At 39.5% G+C, this 19,639-nt stretch overlaps 1 protein-coding gene across 1 annotated transcript in view; it reads right to left on the bottom strand.

Moving 5' to 3' along the window:
- Positions 1-19,247, bottom strand: part of ETFA (electron-transfer-flavoprotein, alpha polypeptide) — a 101,593-nt gene extending 82,346 nt beyond the window's left edge. Inside the window, exon 1 of the mRNA XM_006888273.1 lies at positions 19,201-19,247. Within this exon, the coding sequence (XP_006888335.1) occupies positions 19,201-19,239 (39 nt within the window). The 5' untranslated portion in view covers positions 19,240-19,247. The remainder of the gene's footprint in view (positions 1-19,200) is intronic.
- Positions 19,248-19,639: the final 392 nt, after the last annotated feature.

The following is a 19,639-nucleotide window of genomic DNA, read 5'->3' on the forward strand; positions in this document are numbered from 1 at the left end:
CATGCCAGTCCATCTCATCTCACCAATGCCTAGTATGTCAATATTTATGCGTTCCATTTCTTCCTTAACAATATCTAATTTTCCTACATTCATGGTTCTCACATTCCATGTCCCAATCACCAGTGGCAAAGGAAGTTGAGAAATACAAAGTACAAAAACAAATTAAATATACATTGGAAGGTTTCAAAAGTAGTAAGAGTTGGAATTATTAATATAAGAGTAAATTATTCTTGAACATGAAGAGCACAAAGGGAAAAGAATGAAAATAATTTTTAAAGTTTCAAAGAACAGAATATGTGAAGAAATAATTCACTCTCAATTCATAGCGACTAGTTACCATGTCAATCCAAGTCATCCAGGGTCTTCCTCTCCCATGCTATCCTGCTATCCCTCCACCCTTCCAAGTATGATATCTTTCTCCAAGGACTGCTCCCTCTTGGCCACATTCCCAAAATATGTGAGACAGAGCTTCAAAATTCTTGCTTCCAAGGAGAAACTTGGTTTCACCCTCTCTGAGACAACCAGCACCACAACTCAAAGACACCAACTGTTCTTCTGTCATCCTTAGTCATTGTTTAGCTCTCTGATGCATAGTAATTATAAAGACTATGGTCTGGATCAGGCACACTTTAGTCTCTAAACTGACATCACTGCTCTTTAGGCTGCTGGAGAGATCCTTGATAGCAGACTTCTCAAATGCAATTTATCTTCTGATTTCTTACAACTGGTGACAAGAGTTTTGATTGTGGAGCCAAGCAAGCTGAAATTATTAACAACCTCAATATCTTCTCCATCCCTCATGATGCAAATTGGCCCAATAGTGAGAATCTTTGTCTTCTTGATGGTAAGCTCCAATCCATATTGAAGACTACAGTCCTTGACCTTCTGCAGCATTTTAAGTCATCCCACTGCCTTCTCACCTCCATAGTTTCTGAAGAGAAATTGCTTAAGCACTATGATGTCTTTCTCCAAGGAGAACTCCAGCTGCACTGCTTCCAAAACATACTTTTGTTCTTTTGGCAGTGAATGGTATTCAATGCTCTTCATCAACATCACAATTCAAAAGCATACATTTTTGTTTTTTCTTCTTTATTCTTTCAACTTTCACATGAATATGAAGCAATTTAAAACACCAAGGCCTGGGTAAGAGTCTTTAAAGTAACAACCTTGTTCTTCAGCACTTTAAAGAGGTCTGAGGCAGCTGACATGCTCAATGCAATCTGTCTTTTGATTTCCTGACTGATGCTCTGATGAGCGAATCCAAATAAAATGAAATATTTGAAAATATCAAATTTTTTCACTTATCATGATGTTATTTATTGGTCTAATTGTGAGGATTTTATATTGATATATTGAGATGTAATCCATATTGAAGACTATAGTCTCTGAGTTCATCAAAGGTTTCAAGTTTTTTTATTTTCAGCTAGCAAGGTTCTGCCATCTGCCTACTGCAGGTTGCTAATGAATGTTCCTCTAATTTTATGCTACATTCTTCATCAGATTCTAGTTTCTCAGTTAATTTTCTCAGCATACAGACTGATTTGTGTTCTGTTCTGTATCATCAAGTGAGACTCAACCCCTTACTGACTCTCCAGCAAATTTTCAGAGGCAGTAAAATGCACAGGAGGAGACTGTCCACCTTTCTCCCATGGAGCAGCAAGTCAATTTGAACAGCATGTCTTCAGATTGGCTGTGCAGCTCCTTACCAATAGGCCACCAGAGTTCCTTACAGATTGATGAGGTACACTAAAAGGATACAACCCTGACAGACACACTTTCTCATTTTAAACTATGTAGGATTTCCTTGTTCTGTTTGATAGACAGCTTCTTGATCTTTGTATAGGTTTCACACAAGCACAATTAGGTGTTCCGGAATTCCCATTCTTCTCAGTGTTAACCATAATTTGTTAAGATCCACACAGTCGAATGACTTGTTGCAGTTGTTGCTATATGTCAAGTCGACTGCGACGTATAGGGACCCTATGTACAATAGCTCTGAACCCTGACCTGAGTCAGTCTCACTGAATCTGACGCACTCTGATCCCACCGTCCTAGTGTTAATGCATCTCATCTGAGGTCTTCCTCTCTTGTGCTGTCCTTTCACCATTCCAAGCATGATGTCCTTTAAGGAATACTTCCTCCTGGCAAAATGCCCAAAGTATGAGATGGAGCTTCAAAATCTGTGCCTCCAAGGAGCCACTTCATTTCACCCTCTCCAAGATAAACCCGTTTGTTCTCTTGGCAATTCATGGTATGCTCAACACTCTTCTCCAGAATGCAACTCAAAAGAACAGATCCTTCTTCTGTTGTCTTAAGTTATTGTCCAGCTCTCTGATATACAGCAAGTAATTGCAAAAACCATGGCATGGATCAGGCACGCCTTAGTCTCTAGACTGACAGCATTGCTCTTTATACTCTGGAGAGGTCCCTGACAGTAGACTTCCCCAGTGCAATTTGACTTTTGATTTTCTGACTGCTGGTGCCAAGAGTGTTGATTGTGGAGCCGAGCAACCTCAATCTCCTCTCCATGTACCATGGTGCTGCCAAATGACCCCAGGGTAAGAATTTCTGTCTTCTTGATGCTGAGCTTCAGTCCATATTGAAGAGACTGCAGTACTTGATGTGCAATAAATGCTTTAGGAGCTCCTCAGTTTCAACAAACAAGGCTGTATCATCTCTTATCACAGGTTATTAATAAGTCTTCCTCCAATTCTGATGCCACATTCCTCCTCATAAAGCCCAGTCTCCCACATGATTTGTCCTGCATATAGACTGAAAAGGTATGGAGACAGGATGCATCCCTGACACACTCCTTTGCCAATTTTGAACCATGCCATGTTGCCTTTGCAGTCAATATGCAAATAGCATCTTTTGATGCTATTTGACATTCAGCAATGGTATTTGTTTCACAGCCTCTTCTGAACCAACGTCTAGTAGTTCTCTATTGATGGTCATTTTTAAATAATCTTCAAGATTTTACTTGTGTGTGATATAAGGTAGCTATCTTCTAAATTTCTTAGCAGCATTGAGTGAGCACATCTGGTGCTGCATCAGTTTGAATGATACTCCATCAATTCCTGGAGTCTTTTTTTTTTTGCCAGAGCTTTCAGTACAGACCGAGATCATCTTACCTACCAATGGTTCTTGATCATATGCTACCTCCCGAAATGGTTTCATGTTAATCAATTATTTTTGGTATGGTGACTCTGCATATTACTTTCATCTTCCTTTGATGCTTTCTATGTCATTCCATATTTGCCCATACAGTCCTTCAGTATTTAAAAGTAATTCCAAGCTTGATTCCCCACACCCTCACTCCCCAGTTCTTTTACCTTGAGAAATATTAGGTAGTCAAAAAAGAATGAAGATCTGATACATGCTATGGTATGGATAAACTCTAAAAACATTATGCTAAATAAAGTTGAATATTGTTGTTGTTGTTGTTGTTGTTGGGTACTGTCAAATCAGCTCTGACTCCTAGCAAGCCTATGTACAGCAGATGGAAAGTCTGCCCAATCCTGAACCACATATGTGACTCAAAAGTGCTTAAACTCATTTCTGCAGTCACTATGTCAATCTGTTTCACTGAGGGTCTTCTTTTGCTAATCTTCCACCTTTTCAAGCATGATGAATTTCTCCAATGGTTGGTTTCTTCTAATAATGTGGCCAAAGTATATAATACAAAGTCTCACCATCTTTGTTTCTTAAGGAGCACCCTGGCTGCACTTTCTCCAAGGCAGGTTTGGTTGTTCTTTTGGCACTCCCTGGGATATTCAAAACTCTTCAACAACACCACTATCCAAAGGCATCAATTCTTCCTCAGTCTTCATTAGTTGTTATCCAACACATATACATATATTAAGCAAATGAAAAGATGATAACTTGAATTAGTTGACCTTAGTTTATAAAGTGGCATCCTTATCTTTAGCACTTTAAAGAGATTTTTGGCAGTAGACATCCCAATGCAATCCATCTTTTCATTTCTGACTGCTGCTTTGTTGAGTGTTCACTGAAATTTCAAGTAAAATTAAATTCCTGACAACTTCATTCTTTTCTCCATATATCATGATGTTGTCCAGTTGTGAAGATTTGTGGGTTTTTTTTTAATGTTGAGACATAAACCATTTAAAAAAGACAAATGTTGCTTCATTCTACTTCTATGAAATAATTTAAATAAGCAAATATGAGATAGAAAGTAGAGAAAAGTAGAGGCAGGCTAGGAGGAGGGGAAGACAGGAGAAGCTAATGATTTATGTGTAGAGTTTCTATTTGGATTGATGAAAAAGTTTAGGAAACAGTGGTGATAGTTCCACAACACTGTGAAAAAGAATGTCATTGAATTGTACCACTAAAATGGTTAAATTGCCAATATTTATGACATAGAATTTTTATCACATGATTCAAATTAAAAAAACCCAAAACAACTAGGCCAGCTATTCTCAACAAAATTTTTCACTGGAGCCTAGAAAATAATTTTAATTATTATTTTTAATTCTTCCAAAATGAATCTAAGTAGTACTATTCCAGACACAAAGATGAGAAGCCAAGTTCATCCTCTAAGATTATTAAGTATGTATTGCTACTTTACACTTATATTTTCCTCTGTGTAGGTTCCTGTATTTGTACAGGAAATTTATTGGAAAGTACTCTTGGAAATAGTATCAAGAGGAATTACAATGTAACAAAATGGCTTGTCAACATTCATGACATATAAGGCAATGAATTTCTTTTTTACATAGTCTTTCTTGCCATGGTATTATAATTCCCATACAATGATTGAGTGTTGTTGTGAAACACCTGGACTCACTAAGGGGATTGGTCAATTTTGCCATTTTGCTAGTGTTATAAGGGTAATTTCATCTAAACTGAGGAAAGCTCACTACAATAAAGAAGAATTAAGAGGGTTTGAGGTCTTTTTGCTGAGAACCTCCTAGACTTGCAGAGCTCAAGAGCTGTAACACTTATTATAGAGCAGGGCAGAGTTCAGGCCCAAGCAGGGTCCTGCAGCAAAAGATTGAGAGTGAAGTCTGCCTGTAGACACAGCCAAGAATAACCTGTCATTTAAAAAAAAAAATTTATTATTATTAATTTTAATGAAAATTTTACAGAGACTTTGGATTTCCCTTCATTCACTGTTGCACTTTTCTCCCTACACCCTCCTCGCCACAGTTTGCTCTTCTCTTTGAAAAGTAAAGGAAAAATTCTTTCATTGTTTTACAATTCCTCATACCAAGTCCACTTCACTATGTAGCCTTTCATTTGGACTCCTGTCATGACAATAATACCTAATCAGATTGAATCTTGAGTTGCTTTTGTTCCCAGCTGACCTGATCCCAAACTGTAACCTGTGATTCTTCCAATAAAATATTTAACTGTAAGTATAGTTCATTAATTCCTAAGTTCATTAGACATTAAAATTTCTTCTACAGCAAATAACTAAAAAACAGGAGAAAGACTCTGAGGGGAGGAGGAGTTGTCAGTGTTAGAGATAATGGAGTGGTACAACAGTTTGGGATCATTTTTAAACTCAGCTTCATAGGTACCAGCTTGGTGCTGCTGAGTCTTATAAAAGAGATTATTTATTATCCAACAAATAAAAATCACAACCAGCACAAAACTAATTTCTGTAAGGGAGAGATCAAGTATACCTTCACCTACCTAGTTCTCCATAATTTCTGACACCATCCACTCACCCAATGGCACTCTTTAGTTCTCTACAGGTTTAATAATTCACTGCAACAGCCACACAACTCTTACAAACCATGTTCATAATTATATGGTTAGGAAAATAACAGGCTACAAGTCAACTTGCAAGTAACAGGAATAATTTGAGACTAACAAAAGGAAGCAGATAAGTCTCCAGTGATCAGCAGACAGCACTGCTGAGTAGCTGCTTTCTCTTTTGGTGGTTGCCTGCCCTTCCAGCTTCTCTGCTGGGTACCTGTCATAGGCATCTCTGCTGTAGGCCTCTATAGGAATTCGCTCAATGGCTGCTCTCCCATAGCACTTTCCACCATGAAGCCTCTCTATCATTGCTGTCTGCCTCAGTTTCCACTGTTAACTGACTGGAACAGCCAGGATAGTGCTGCCTCAGGAGCTTTCAGCTGTCAGATACCTAGACTGAGAATGTTCCTCTGCTGCTAAGTGGCCCAGCTCATAGCTTACTTTGCTGGGGAGTCTCTCCATCCTCACCAATTATAAGACAGGTAGCCTCTTTTCCAATCCTCAAGTGAGTTAAACCAAGCTTCAATAATCTAAGATGTCAATCAACTCAGGTCTTATTTATTAATTACCAGACAAATGTTGTAAGCCATCAAGTTGTTTACAACTTACTTAGAATATGAAAACCAGAGTGCACTTAAGAGGCAAGGATGGGAACTCTTCAACTCATTATAATTAAATCTAAAAAACCCTATTTTGGTCCTTTTATTAAACCTCAGTAATTTTTTTTTTTTACATTACTATGGCTTTTCTTTGCCAGAGAAAAGACATAGCAATGTAAAAACTTATTGAGGTTTAATAAAAGGACCAAAATGGGTTCAAAATCAGGAAGAGTATACACCAGGAATGTGTCCTATCTCCATACATTTTCAATCTAGATGCAGAACAGATTATTTGGGAGGTTGTGCTCTATGAGGAGAAGTGTGGCTTCAGGATTGGAGGAAGACTCATCAACAATCTGTGTTATGCAGATGACACAACCCTGCTTGCTGAAACTGAAGAGGACCTAAAGCACTTGCTGTCAAAGGTCAAGGACTGCTGACTTAAGTATGGATTGAAGTTCAACATCAAGAAAACAGATTCTCTTGGGGAGCTCTGGTGGCATAGTGGCAAAAAGCTGCACTGCAATCCCAGAGGCACACAGTTCAAATCCACCAGATGCTCTGCTGGAAAAGGAGGGATAATCTCCTGTACAAGTCAGATCCAATTTGACGGTACACACACACAAAATAATAAAATAAAAATAATTTAAAAAAACAAAAAAAAACCAAAACAGATTCTCACCACTAGGCCAATTGGTAGCATCATGATGGACAGTGAAGAGACTGAGACTGTTAACAGCTTCATTTTCCTTGGCTCCACAATCAACACTCTTGGTACTATCAGCCAAGAAATTAAAAGAATGAATTGCACTGGGAAGGTCTGCTGACAGGGATCTCTCCAGAATACTGAAGAACAACAATTTCAGTCTGATCCAGGCCATAGTCTTTGCAATTACTTGCTATGTGTCGGGAAGACTAGGGATGACAGAAGAATTGATGCCTTTGAGCTGTGGTGCTGGAGAAGAGTAGTATTGAGTATACCATGGACTGCTAGGAAAACAAACAGGTTCATCTTAGAGAGGGTGAAACCCAGCTACTCCTTGGAGGCAATGATTCTGAAGCTTTGTTTGACAAACTTTGGAAATGCTGCAAAGAGGGACTAGTCCTTGGAGAGAGACACGATGCTTGAGAGGGTGGAGGGACAATGCAGGAGAGGAAGACCCTGGATGAGATGGATTGATTCAGTCATTGGGATGGTGGGGGTGGGGGTGTCAGAGACAATAAGGTTGGCAAAGGATAGAGCAGGGTTTAGGGCTGTTGTCTATAGGGTTGCTATGAGTCACAAGTGACTTGACAGCACATAATAACAATAACAACAATATTGTTTTTCAGTCTTTTAGCAGCAACCAAGTAGATTTGCTATTCAGAAGTTCCTAATGTGACTCAGTATACGTACAAGTAAAAGGGAAAAGAATGATGGAATTTACTACTGTATTTTACTCTTGTGGGATAAAGAAGTAGCAGTCCATTTCTAGACAGATTATAACCTCAGAAACTTATTAGAAAGCTTGACTTTCTCCTATAGGGTCATTATGATAAGTCAGAATTCCTAGAAATCTTTTAGTTACTGGTTTTTAGTTTTGTTTTGTTTTTAGTTCTTTTAAGTTAAAAGTTTTAATTTCACCCTCAAAAATCAACCTACAACATAAAGTAGTTAAGGATAATAAACTTCCTTCTCCTTTTTCCCATTATCTTTGGAAACTAAACAGACTGAAAGCATAAAGACAAGAAAATTGGATGTTTGACATCTTTAGGCGGGGGGTACCACACCAAAACCAACAAGAGTAAGTGTTAAAATCGTTCTAAGTCCTACAACAAAAATTAAAAAGATAAATAATACATAATTAAAGTAACCTATCTCTACCAGCTGGCCCAGTGGACTGAAAGCAATGCAACCATGCCAAAGGTGGGTGACTTTCAATCTGCAGCCCTCGGGCCTGTCTTTCATTGTATTTGTTCAAACATTCCTCTAGGTAGTATAGCCCTGGTGTGTCCACTTGCCAGACAGCAGTAACTTTTGGTTGCTGTGAGGCTGAACACTGTGACGCTGCTGTGTCAAATGTGTTAATGGTTGGTTGCCCATGGTGGACAGTGTTGGGTGAAATGCCCTAATTAAAATAAGCTTGGAAGCAGGAGTAGCATCCACTTCCATAATAGCTTGCCTCCAGAAACCCTATGAACCTGGAGAGAGGATGAGTGACACACAAGTGTTGAGGACTCTTCTTCATAGGGTCGCTATGAGTCACCTGCGACTCGATGGCACTTAACAACAACAAACAACATTGCTACCACCAACTGCTCCACAGAGGAAGGATGGGCAATCTCCTCCCAGGTGATTAATTGCCTCTGAAAACCTGCTGGAGGGTCAGCAATAGGTCGGTTCCGACTCAATGGTACATAACAACAACAATAATTAAATGCTTATTACATTTCTGTACTTAAACTAAGTAACTTTAACCTATTTACTAATATAGCACTTTGAATCATGAATAGAAATGTTCTATGATATTGATAATATTAAAACCAGAGTAAATTTACTTCACTTTAAAAAAGAACAAAACCCTTATTGGGTTTTGGCAGGGAACATGATTTTATTAAATTCACCTTAAATAATCAATTTTCTTTAGAACCACACCAAAAATGGCTCTTTGTTCTTTCAAAATAAATTAAAATATTTTCATACTAGTTTATTTTAAAAATTCAAGTACAAAAAAAAATTGAAAAAATTCAAGTACAAATTTGAACAAATTCTTTCAATTTCCCTCACCCATCAAACTGTACAAACCAATGATTAATCCCTCCCTCCCCCTGCACATCCACAACCCTCTGCTTCCAGCCTCTCCCACCTCTGTTGGATCCTTATACTCATTCTACAATAATGGGAAGGAAAAAAAATTTTTTTTTTAAAAAAAACCAAATCACTAGAGATTTTTACCTCTGTGTATGAAATTTATTTGAAGTGTCTCATAGCAATAATATATAATTAATTTTAACAAATTAATATCTATTGTTTCTAAAAAAATAAAATTTGTATGTGAATTACAGAGTTAAATCTCATTCATCAATGACAATCTCTGAAAAATGTCATGCTCCTTCATACGAGTTTCATAGCTTTTGAACCACAATAGATGTTTCTTCCCATTTGGCAATGACCATAATAACAGGAACTCTCAAATGACCTTGACCAGTGTTGCTTCACTTGCTATATGAAATACTCTTTGTCATCTGTTTATTAGTCAGCAAGTCAGTTTCAAATGCAAATTAACAAAATAATCATCATTCATATCAATATCCCTGTCAGAATGCTAACTAATTATAAATGCTTGCCTCTGTTTTCCTCTCAGTGTGTCCTCAAAGACTTTGCTCAATGGCAAAAATCAAACAAAACCAAATGCAAGTCATTTAACTTAAATTGTAACAGCTTAAAATCATCTTCTAAGTAGTTTCTAATTTTATTATTAAAACTATGTTTTCTGCCTACAACCAGGAAAGGATAAAATAGATGAATGGGACCTGCTAAGAATAAAATCCCTATGCACATCCAAAAACTTCTCCAATAGGGTAAAAGGGAAGCCACAGACCCTGACAAAATATTTGACATGTCTGATAAGGGACTTATATCTAGAATTTATAGAATATTCAAGTACCACAATAAGATAAGGTAAACAACCCAACTGAAAAATGGGCACAGGATATGAGCAGACTCTTCACTAAAGTAGACATTCAAATGGAAAACAAACACAAGAAGAAATGTTCAAAATTCCTAGCTCTAAGAGAGATGAAAATCAAAATAACTATGATATATCATCTCACCTCAGTAAGAATAGTGAACAAATTTTAGCGAGGTTGTGGAGAAATTGGAACCCTTACTGACCGTTGGTGGGAGTGTAAAATGGTGCAAACACTATGGAAGACAGTATGGCACTTTCTCAAAAAGTTACAAATAGAAATACAATTTGACCCAGCAATTCCACTACTGGGAATATACTCTAAAGAAACCAGGACTGCCACCCAAGCAGATATATGCATATTCATGGTTACTGATGCTTTGTTCACAATAGCAAAGGGTTGGAAACAACCCAAGTGCCCATCAACAAACAAATGGAGAGAGAAGCTCTGGTATATTCACACAATGGAATCCTATGCTGCACTGAAAAGCAAGGAACTCAAGAAATATTATACTAAATGGGTGACCCTGGAGGACATTATGCTGAGTGAAATATCTCAGTCACAAAAGGACAAATACTGAATAGTGCCACTGTTGTAAAACAGGACTGACATCAGGTTTGGGGGATCCTAAGAAAAGAGGGGATAAGAATGTATACTGCATTGAAACAGATGAAGGAGAGAACTGTTTAAAAGGATATATGATTTGGTATTATTTTCATGACAAGATTCCAGAAAAAGAAATGCATAGTAAAGTCAACTGTGGACTTGGGGGCAGGGGGGCAGGAGATTGTCCAACAATGAAAGAATTTGTTTTATTCTTTTCAAAGAGAAAAGCGACCTGGAGGGGTGGGGTGGGCAGGGAAGAAAATGTGCAACAATGAATGAATGAGAAAATAATAAAATGTGAAGAATATGCTATTAAAAAAAATTTAAAAATGTTTTCTAGAAATATTGCTTCCTAAATTTACTAATAGTTACCCATAGAACAACTTCACTTTTTTTTTTAAATTTATTTTATTTCATTATTTTTTGTGTGTACCGTCAAATCAGATCTGACTGGTACAGGAGATTGTTCCTCCTTCTCCAGCAGAGCATCTGGTGGATTTGAATCGTGCACCTCTGAGATTGTAGTTGCAGCTTCTTGCCAACAACTTCACTTTTTAAAAAAATTTAAAATCTACTTTTAAAAGTGGATCAAGCCATTAAAAACACTATGGAGCATAGTTGGACTCTGACACACATTAAGTCAAAATTAAGGTAAAATAAACTTGAAAGCAACTGGTATTTGCCTATTTCAGGGTTATGACATCATAAATACACTATACTAACTAGAGCCAGATTGAAAGGACTCTCATTTTACAAATATGGGATAATTTGAGCACCAAAATTAACAGGAGAACCTACTAAATAATGATCTACGAATGAATAAATAATAAGAGAAGGGGATATTCTTTGTTAGGTACTAATGACTTAATAAAGTATGGTTTAAAAACAAATAAGCAAGCAACAGTATAGTTAAGGGGATTAGATAAGGGGCCTTGGTGACATGGTTCATAACTTGTTAGGCTGCTAACTGAAAGGCTGGCAGTTCAAATTACCAGATACTCCTTGTGGAAAAGATGGGCAATCTCCTCCCATAAAGAGAAAGACCAATAGAGAGTCAAAAGAATCAACAGAAAAACTCAGAGTTGAGTCAGAATCAACTTAACTTAAATGAGTTTAAAGACACTGGACAGTTTGCTAATAATGTGGTTGTGGAACCATGCAAATAGGTATAGAGAACCCTAATGAAAGGATTAGTGGCTTCAGGGGACTAGTGGTAAGAAGCTGTGCTGCAATCTCAAAGGTATGCAGTTCGAATCCACCAGCTGCTCTGTGGGAGATGGGTGGGCAATCTCCTCCAGTGTGATATATTGCCTATGAAACCTGCTGGAGGGACAGTTATGAGTCAGTTCTTACTTGACATCACACAACAACAATAAAATTAATAAAAGAACACTGTCAAAGAGAAACAGAGCCTCTCAGACTGGAAGACACTAAAAAATTAGTACAAATAACTGTAAACATTCATTAGTGATTGAAACAGAACAAAGGATGTATGAAGTATGAAGCTAGGAAAATGGAAGTTGTCACAAATGAAATGGGACACATAAATATTGACATTCTACCCATTAGTGAGCTCAGATGGACTGGTATCAGCCACTCTGAATCAGATAATCACATGATCTATTATTCCAAGAATAACAAATTGAGGAAGAGCATTTTAATCTCTATCCTGAAGTACTATGCTGTGAATAAAAGAATACTATGCATATGGATATGAGATAGACCTGGTAATACAACTATTACTCAAATATAGGCATCAAATACTAAACCCAAAGTTGATGAAATTGAGGACCTCTACCAACTATTGCTGTCTGAAATAAAGTGAACATGAAACCATGATGCATTAATAATAGGGAGCTTTGGTGGCCTAGTGCATAAGGAGTTGCACTGCCAACCCAAAGGTACATGATTCAAATCTAAAAGCCCTATGGGAGTAAGATGCAGTAATAATAATAAATGGTAACTGAAATGAAAAGTTGGAAATAGAGAAAGACTGGTTGGAAAATACAGAGTTAGTGACAGAAATGAGGCTAGAGATCAAATGACAAAATTTTGTATACTCAATAACTTATTGCAAATACCTTCTTCATAAACGACTATACAAATGGGCTTCATATAATAGACCACACAGAAATCAGACTGACTATATCTGTGGAAAAAAGATCAATGAAGAAGGTCAATACTAGTAGTAAAACCAGGCCAGGGGCTAACTGTGGAAGAGACCTTCAATTACTCATGTGTAAACTCTGGTGGCCAAATGGCAGGAAGCCACACTGCAAACCTGAAGGCAAGCAGTTCAAGGCTACCAGTTGATCTGCAGGAGACAGATGAGTAATCTTCTCCCATTCCAATAAGTGCCTCTGAAAACCAGCTGGAGAGTCAGCTATGTGTTCAGACTTGAGAGTACACAACAACAAAGTTCAAACTGAAGTTGAATGGGGGGGAAAAAATCCACGAGAACCAAACTATGACCCTGAGTCTATCCCACCTGAATTTAAAAATCAACTCACGAATAGATTTGATGCAGTGAGCACTAATGAGAAAAGACCAGATGAGCTGTGGTTTAACATCAAGGCTATCATCTATGAAGAAAGCAAAAGGTTGTCACAAAGACAGAAGAGAAAGAAAAGACTAAAATGGATGTCTAAAGAGACTTTGAAAATCACACTAGAACTATTTTGCGGAGAGGACAAAACAAAGGGAGGAAATGCAGGAGCAAGAGACGAATAAAAGATTTCAAAAGGCAGCTTTAGAAAGACAAAGCAAAATACTGTCACAGAATGTGCAAGGAGCTGGAGTTAAAAAATCAAATAGGAAGAACATAGCACTTCTCAAGTTGAAAGAACTGAAAAACAAATTCAAGCTTTGAGTTATAATACTAAAGAATTCTATGAGTAAAATCTTGAATTATGCATCAAAAGATGGTAGGAACAGTTACTGTATCAAAAGGAACCAAGAATGAAACATTTCAGGGAAGAGCATATGATCAAGAACTAATGTTAAAGAAAGCAGCAATCCATCTCATAGTGGGTCTTCCCCTCCTGCGCCGTCCCTCCACCCTCCCAAGCATGATGTCCCTCTCCAAGGACCCATCCCTCCTGGCAACATGTCCAAAGTATGTCACGAAGCCCCAGAATCCTTGCCTCCAAGGAGTAGCTTGGTTTAATCCTCTCCAAGATGAATCTGTTTGTTTTCCTGGCAGTCCATGGTACATTCAGTACTCTTCTCCAGCACCACAGCTCAAAGGCATCAACTCTCCTTCTGTCCTCTCTAGTCATTGTCCAACTCTCTGATGCATAACAAGCAATTGCAAAGACCATGGCCTGTATCAGGCACACCTTAGTCTCCAGAGAGACACCGTTGCTCCTAAGTACTTTAGAGAGGTCCCTAACAGCAGACTTTCCCATCGCAATACGCTTTCTGATTTCCTGACTGCTGGTGCCAAAAGTGTTGACTGTGGAGCCGAGCAAACTGAAGCTGTGAACAATCTCAATCTCTTCGCCATTCATCCTGACACTGCCAATTGGTCCAGTGGTGAGAATCTTTGTCTTCTTGACATTGAGCCTCAGTCCATACTGAAGGCTGCAGTCCTTGACCCTCCGCAGCAAATGCATGAGGTCCTCCTCAGTTTCAGCAAGCAGGGTTGTGTCATCCACATAACGCAGGTTGTTGATAAATCGTCCACCAATCTTGACCCCACATTTCTCCTCATAGAGCCCAGCCTCCCGGATAATCTGTTCTGCATATAGGTTGAAAAGGTATGGAGATAGGATGCATCCCTGGCGTACGCCTTCCCAATTTTGAATCAGGAAGAGAGCAAACGGTCATTGCAAAGACAGAAGAGGAAGAAAAGACCAAAATGGATGTCAGAAGATACTCTGAAAATTGCACTGGAGCGCAGAGAAGCCAAAGCACAGGGAAGAATTCAAGATACTAAAGAGTTGAATAGAAGATTTCAAAAGGCAGCACAGGATGACAAAGCAAAATATTACAATGAAATGTGCAAGGAGTTGGAGTCAGAAAATCAAAAGGGCCAAACTCGCTCAGCATATCTTAAGCTCAAGGAACTGAAGAACAAATTCAAACCTCGAGTTGCTATAATCAAGGATGCTTTCGACAGAATGTTAAATGATCCAGGAAGTATTAAAAGAAGATGGAAGGAATATACTGAGTCACTGTATCGAAAGGAATTGGAAGACACAGAAGAATTTCATGAAACAACATATGGGCAAGAACCTATGGTGATGAAAGAAGTTGCTCAGGCTGCTTTGAAGGAAATGGCAAAAAATAAGGCTCCAGGAATAGATGGTATACCAATTGACATATTTCAGTTAACAGATGCTGCCCTGGACGTGCTCACCAAGTTGTGCCAAGAAATCTGGAGAACGACCACTTGGCCAACTGACTGGAAGAGATCGATATTTGTTCCTATCCCAAAGAAAGGTGACCCAACAGAATGTGGAAACTACAGAACAATCTCACTGATTTCACATGCAAGCAAGATTTTACTGAAGATTATCCAAAAACGACTGGAACAGCACATCAACAGAGAACTACCAGAAGTCCAGGATGGGTTTAGAAAAGGTCGTGGTACTAGAGATATTGTAGCTGATGTGAGATGCATCTTGGCTGAAAGCAGGGAATACCAGAGGAATGTCTATCTGTGTTTCATTGACTATGCAAAGGCATTTGACTGTGTAGAACATAACAAACTATGGCTGACTCTGAGAAGAATGGGAATCCCAGAACACTTGATCGTTCTAATGCGAAACTTATACTTGGACCAGGAGGCAGTCGTCAGAACAGAACAAGGGAACACTGCATGGTTCAACATAGAGCCACTAGTCCTTGGAAAAAAGACATCATGCTAGAAAAGGTGGAGGGTCAGGGAAAGAAAGGAATTGCTCCAAAAAGATAGTTTGACACAGTGACTGCAACATGAGCATATCAGAGATGGTGAGGATGAGGCAGTGTAGGGCAAGCGAGGGTCAGATCCACTGTTCATAAGCTCACTGATTCGGAGGCAAGCCTGTGGGTGGCACCTCACAATATGACAACTGGTCACTTGCACCCTCCTGCTAGGTTTAAAATGAGCCATCACAAAGTTTGAAGGGGGAAAGTCATCAAAAACAAGGAAGAAGAGCCAGGAAGGAATGAGCACATCCTTTAGACCCAGTATCCCTGCACTGAAACATCCTCTTTTTATAACACAGAGTTCTAACACCAAAGACAGCTAGAAGCAGTGGCAGAGTAACAGCAGTAGCAAAGGCAAAAGAACCAGGAGATTGGTAGAAAATGGGATGGTGGGCTTCCTGGTCAACAGATTAAGAAAGCAGAGCAAGTTCAGGCAGAAGGCTTACTGACAGAGCAGGGTGCTTCTGGGCACCTAGAAGCAGAGTTAGCAAGCTATGAACACTAGCATAAGTGAGCTAGAGGCCAGGCCAAGAAGGACAGGTTGTGGGCCAGAGCCCCCCTGCCAGCACAGCTGAGAAGAGGCTGTCCTGATCAAGCTTTCCTGAACCTGAACTGTAATCTGTAACTTCTCTAATAAATCCCATAAAGCGGGTATGGTTTGTGAGGCCAGCTGAGAAGGAGGTGCAATATGAGGTTTCAAGGAGAGTGTCAAAATTGGTATGATGGCTTCAAGGTGGGTCTCAGAATCAGTAAAAAGTTTGAAAAAAGAAAGTATGTCTGACCTTCAGCCCACAGCAATCAGCTCTGGGCTGATGCTGGTTTTCTCTGCCAGATCATAGAGATCAGATGCCACCACCATCCCATTTTTACAACACAGAAAGATGGGAATTAGAAAGTTACTATTGTGAACCATCAAAGTTACCATTTTTTAGTTAAGAATCAACTGATGTTAAGACTAGTGGCAGAAAGTATGTTTTCAAAATACAAGCTAGTGACATGTTGTGGTGTGCCACCAAGTCAGTTCCAACTCTTATCTATCTTAAGGGATAGAGCAGAACTGCCTTCTCAGGTTTCCCAGGCTGAATCTTTCCAGGAGCAGATCAACAGGTCTTTTCTCCTGCAAGGCCTCTGGTAGGTTCAAACTACAAGTTCTATGGTTTGTGGCTGGACAGTTGACCATCAGGCTCTGATAATCTCTGGAGTCCAATCAATTCCAACCTATGGTACCCCCATGTGTGTCTAAGCAAGACTGTGCTCCTCTGGATTTTCAGTGGCTGACTTAGCAAAGGAAGAATATTAACTTTACCATGGTGAAGTCAAATGATTAGCATCAAAGATGGAATAAACTAGCATTCTTCTTACATTGAAAAGAATATAGCATTGTCTGTCATATTCCTGCTAAAAATTGTTGTTATTGTTGTTATGTGCCATCGAGTCACTTGCGACTCATAGCGACCCTATGTACAACCACCCTAAACCCTGCTCTATCTTGTGCCAATCGCACTGCCTCTGACACACCCATCCCGATTACCCCAGTCACTGCATCAATCCACCTCATAGAGGGTCTTCCCCTTCTACGCCGTCCCTCCACTCTCCCAAGCATGATGTCCTTCTCCAAGGACCTCCTTACAACATGTCCAAAGTATGTCAGACGAAGCCCCAGACTCCTTGCCTCCAAGGAGCAGCCTGGTTTAACCCTCTCTAGGATGAATCTGTTTTCTTGGCAGTCCATGGTACATTCAATACTCTTCTCCAGCACCACAGCTCAAAGGCATCAATTCTCCTTCTATCCTCCCTAGTCATTGTCCAACTCCTGCATAACAAGTGAATGCAAACACCATGGCCTATATCAGACCTACCTTAGTCTCCAGAGTGACACCATTGCTCTTCAGTACCTTGGAGAGGTCCCTGACAGCAGACTTTCCCATCGCAATACATTTTTTATTTCCTGGCTACTGGTGCCAAGAGTGTTGACCGTGTAGCCAAGCAGACTAAAGTTGTTAACAATCTCAATCTCTTCACCATCTAACCATAAGGAATGTCAAACAAACCTATACTGAGACAATGGACAAAACTTTCAAATGACTGTAAATGAGATGTCTCATTGTTGTGATTCTGATCATTAAACTGTGGTAAATGAGGCTCCTTGGTTTTGGAAAATATATAATAAAAATATGACAAAGGTAGGTTCATGCCTGAATTGCAGTTTTGTTGGTTTTTTTTTTTGCACTACACTTTTTAATGGCTCAAGAAAAAGCACAAGTAAACCAAATCAGTCATTCTGTTAACAACTAGTGAAAACCTATTAAGAGTTCTGACACTTTGTAGTAATAATTTTTTGTAATTTTGAAATTATTTTTAAAAATATAAAGTATAAATATGTATGTGCAAGTGTATCTGTATGTCCTGTTTTGGAAATGATCTTGTCATATTTTTCCTATACTTGTCATTCAAATCTCTCATTAGCTTTTTTTTATTATTTTGTATTTTAGTTTTTTTCTTTCTGAAATCTCTCATTAGTTCTTAAAGACTTTAAAAGACTTCGGATTTTAAAAATAAGTCAAGGTCAGATCCGATTTGATAGTACACACACAAAATAATAAAAAAAAATTTTTTTAAAATCAAGAAAGGAGACTATAGACATCTAGAAGGACCATCAGTTATGACTCTGAGGGGAAAAAAAGAACTGCGATATATGGGGAAATACACAAAATATTTTTAAAAATTAGAAGCAGTAAAGTGTCTGACCCAAGTTAGCAATCTCAGTTCCTCATGTATTCGAGAAATGAGAAAAATCATCTACAGCATTCCACAATACAAACTATTGTTACAACTGGTCGATCTCCAAATGTTGTTTTCTCACAGCATTAAGGACAAAAAATTAACAAAACAAAACAATAAAACTTTCTATGAGAGCTCTCATTGAATGGAGGAGAAATGTGGTAAACTCACAATCTTGTCCTATTCAAAGCATCAAAAACTTATTACTACCAAGTTCCCTGGCTATTTGGCCAACAATCAACTAGGTTAAAAGCAGGTCAGTCAGCAATTAAAGGTATGTTATCAAAACTGGCTAACACCAACCAACTAGATCAAAGGCTTTGCACAAACAATCACTGAAGTAGCCAGCACTAATAGGCAAAACAAGGCAAGTTTGCATACTCTCTCCTCCACATTTGACTGTGAAGAAATTACAGCAGCCATAAAGCGCCCAGTGGACCTGTTTAATTCTTCTAAGAATGTCAGCTTCTTGATTTTAAACTATGTCAACAGAAGCTCCTCAAGATATTTTAATCTCTGGGGTACAGATTTCCCCCGGAATGTGACTGCCCTCTTCCCCACTAGCATACAGCACCTAAGACAACAGGCAGAACAGAGAGAACTTGAAGGGTACGAAGAGAGACTGGGAAGAGGGCGGGGCAGGAGGAGGAGAGACAGCAGGGGTGCAAGTTCATGACCCAGGGTCACCCTGACCGCGATCTCGGACTGTCGCCGAAACCAGCGACCCGGGAATCAGGGGCCGAGCCCAGAAACTGGAGCCCTGACCCCGAACTCCAGGCCAAGCTTGGCCTGTCTCCATGAGGGCCAGTCAGGCCTGTGAGTATAGTGACCTTCGTAAAGATTCTCCCTGAGACGACAGGTTAGGGTGGGATCATCACCGGGCTCTGCCTTCCCCGTCCGGACTCACCGCCCGCCGGAGCTGCACAGGAGCTACCGCTCGGAACATGTTGTCAGCTACCGTCCACAAGACCGCACCCTCTGACTCACAGCAGCCTGAAGCCCCGCACCCGCCCCGCACAGTTTCACCACCTCCGCGAGCTACTCTTAACACTCGCGAGAGGCGCGAACGAGAGCGGGCGCCCATTGGACGATCGTGTAGCCAATGGTGACAACCTAAAGTTAGGGCTGCACCGGTTAGTGGGGCAAAGGTGAGACTGCTGGTAGGGTGGTTCTGCTAGGGAGAGAGGGGCGCAGCATATAACAGGGCGAATCCTGTCAACTGCCAGTAACCAAGACTACAACCCAAACCCACAGTGACGTCACTCTGCTGCCTTCCCAAGTCTTCCCTTGAAGTCTACCCCATTTACTCCATTTATTCATTCATTCCTCATTCGTTTCATCACTGC

This window comes from Elephantulus edwardii, unplaced genomic scaffold, assembly GCF_000299155.1.
Source record: "Elephantulus edwardii isolate Elephantulus edwardi_28Jun2011 unplaced genomic scaffold, EleEdw1.0 scaffold00066, whole genome shotgun sequence".
NCBI classification, from domain to species: Eukaryota; Metazoa; Chordata; class Mammalia; order Macroscelidea; family Macroscelididae; genus Elephantulus; species Elephantulus edwardii.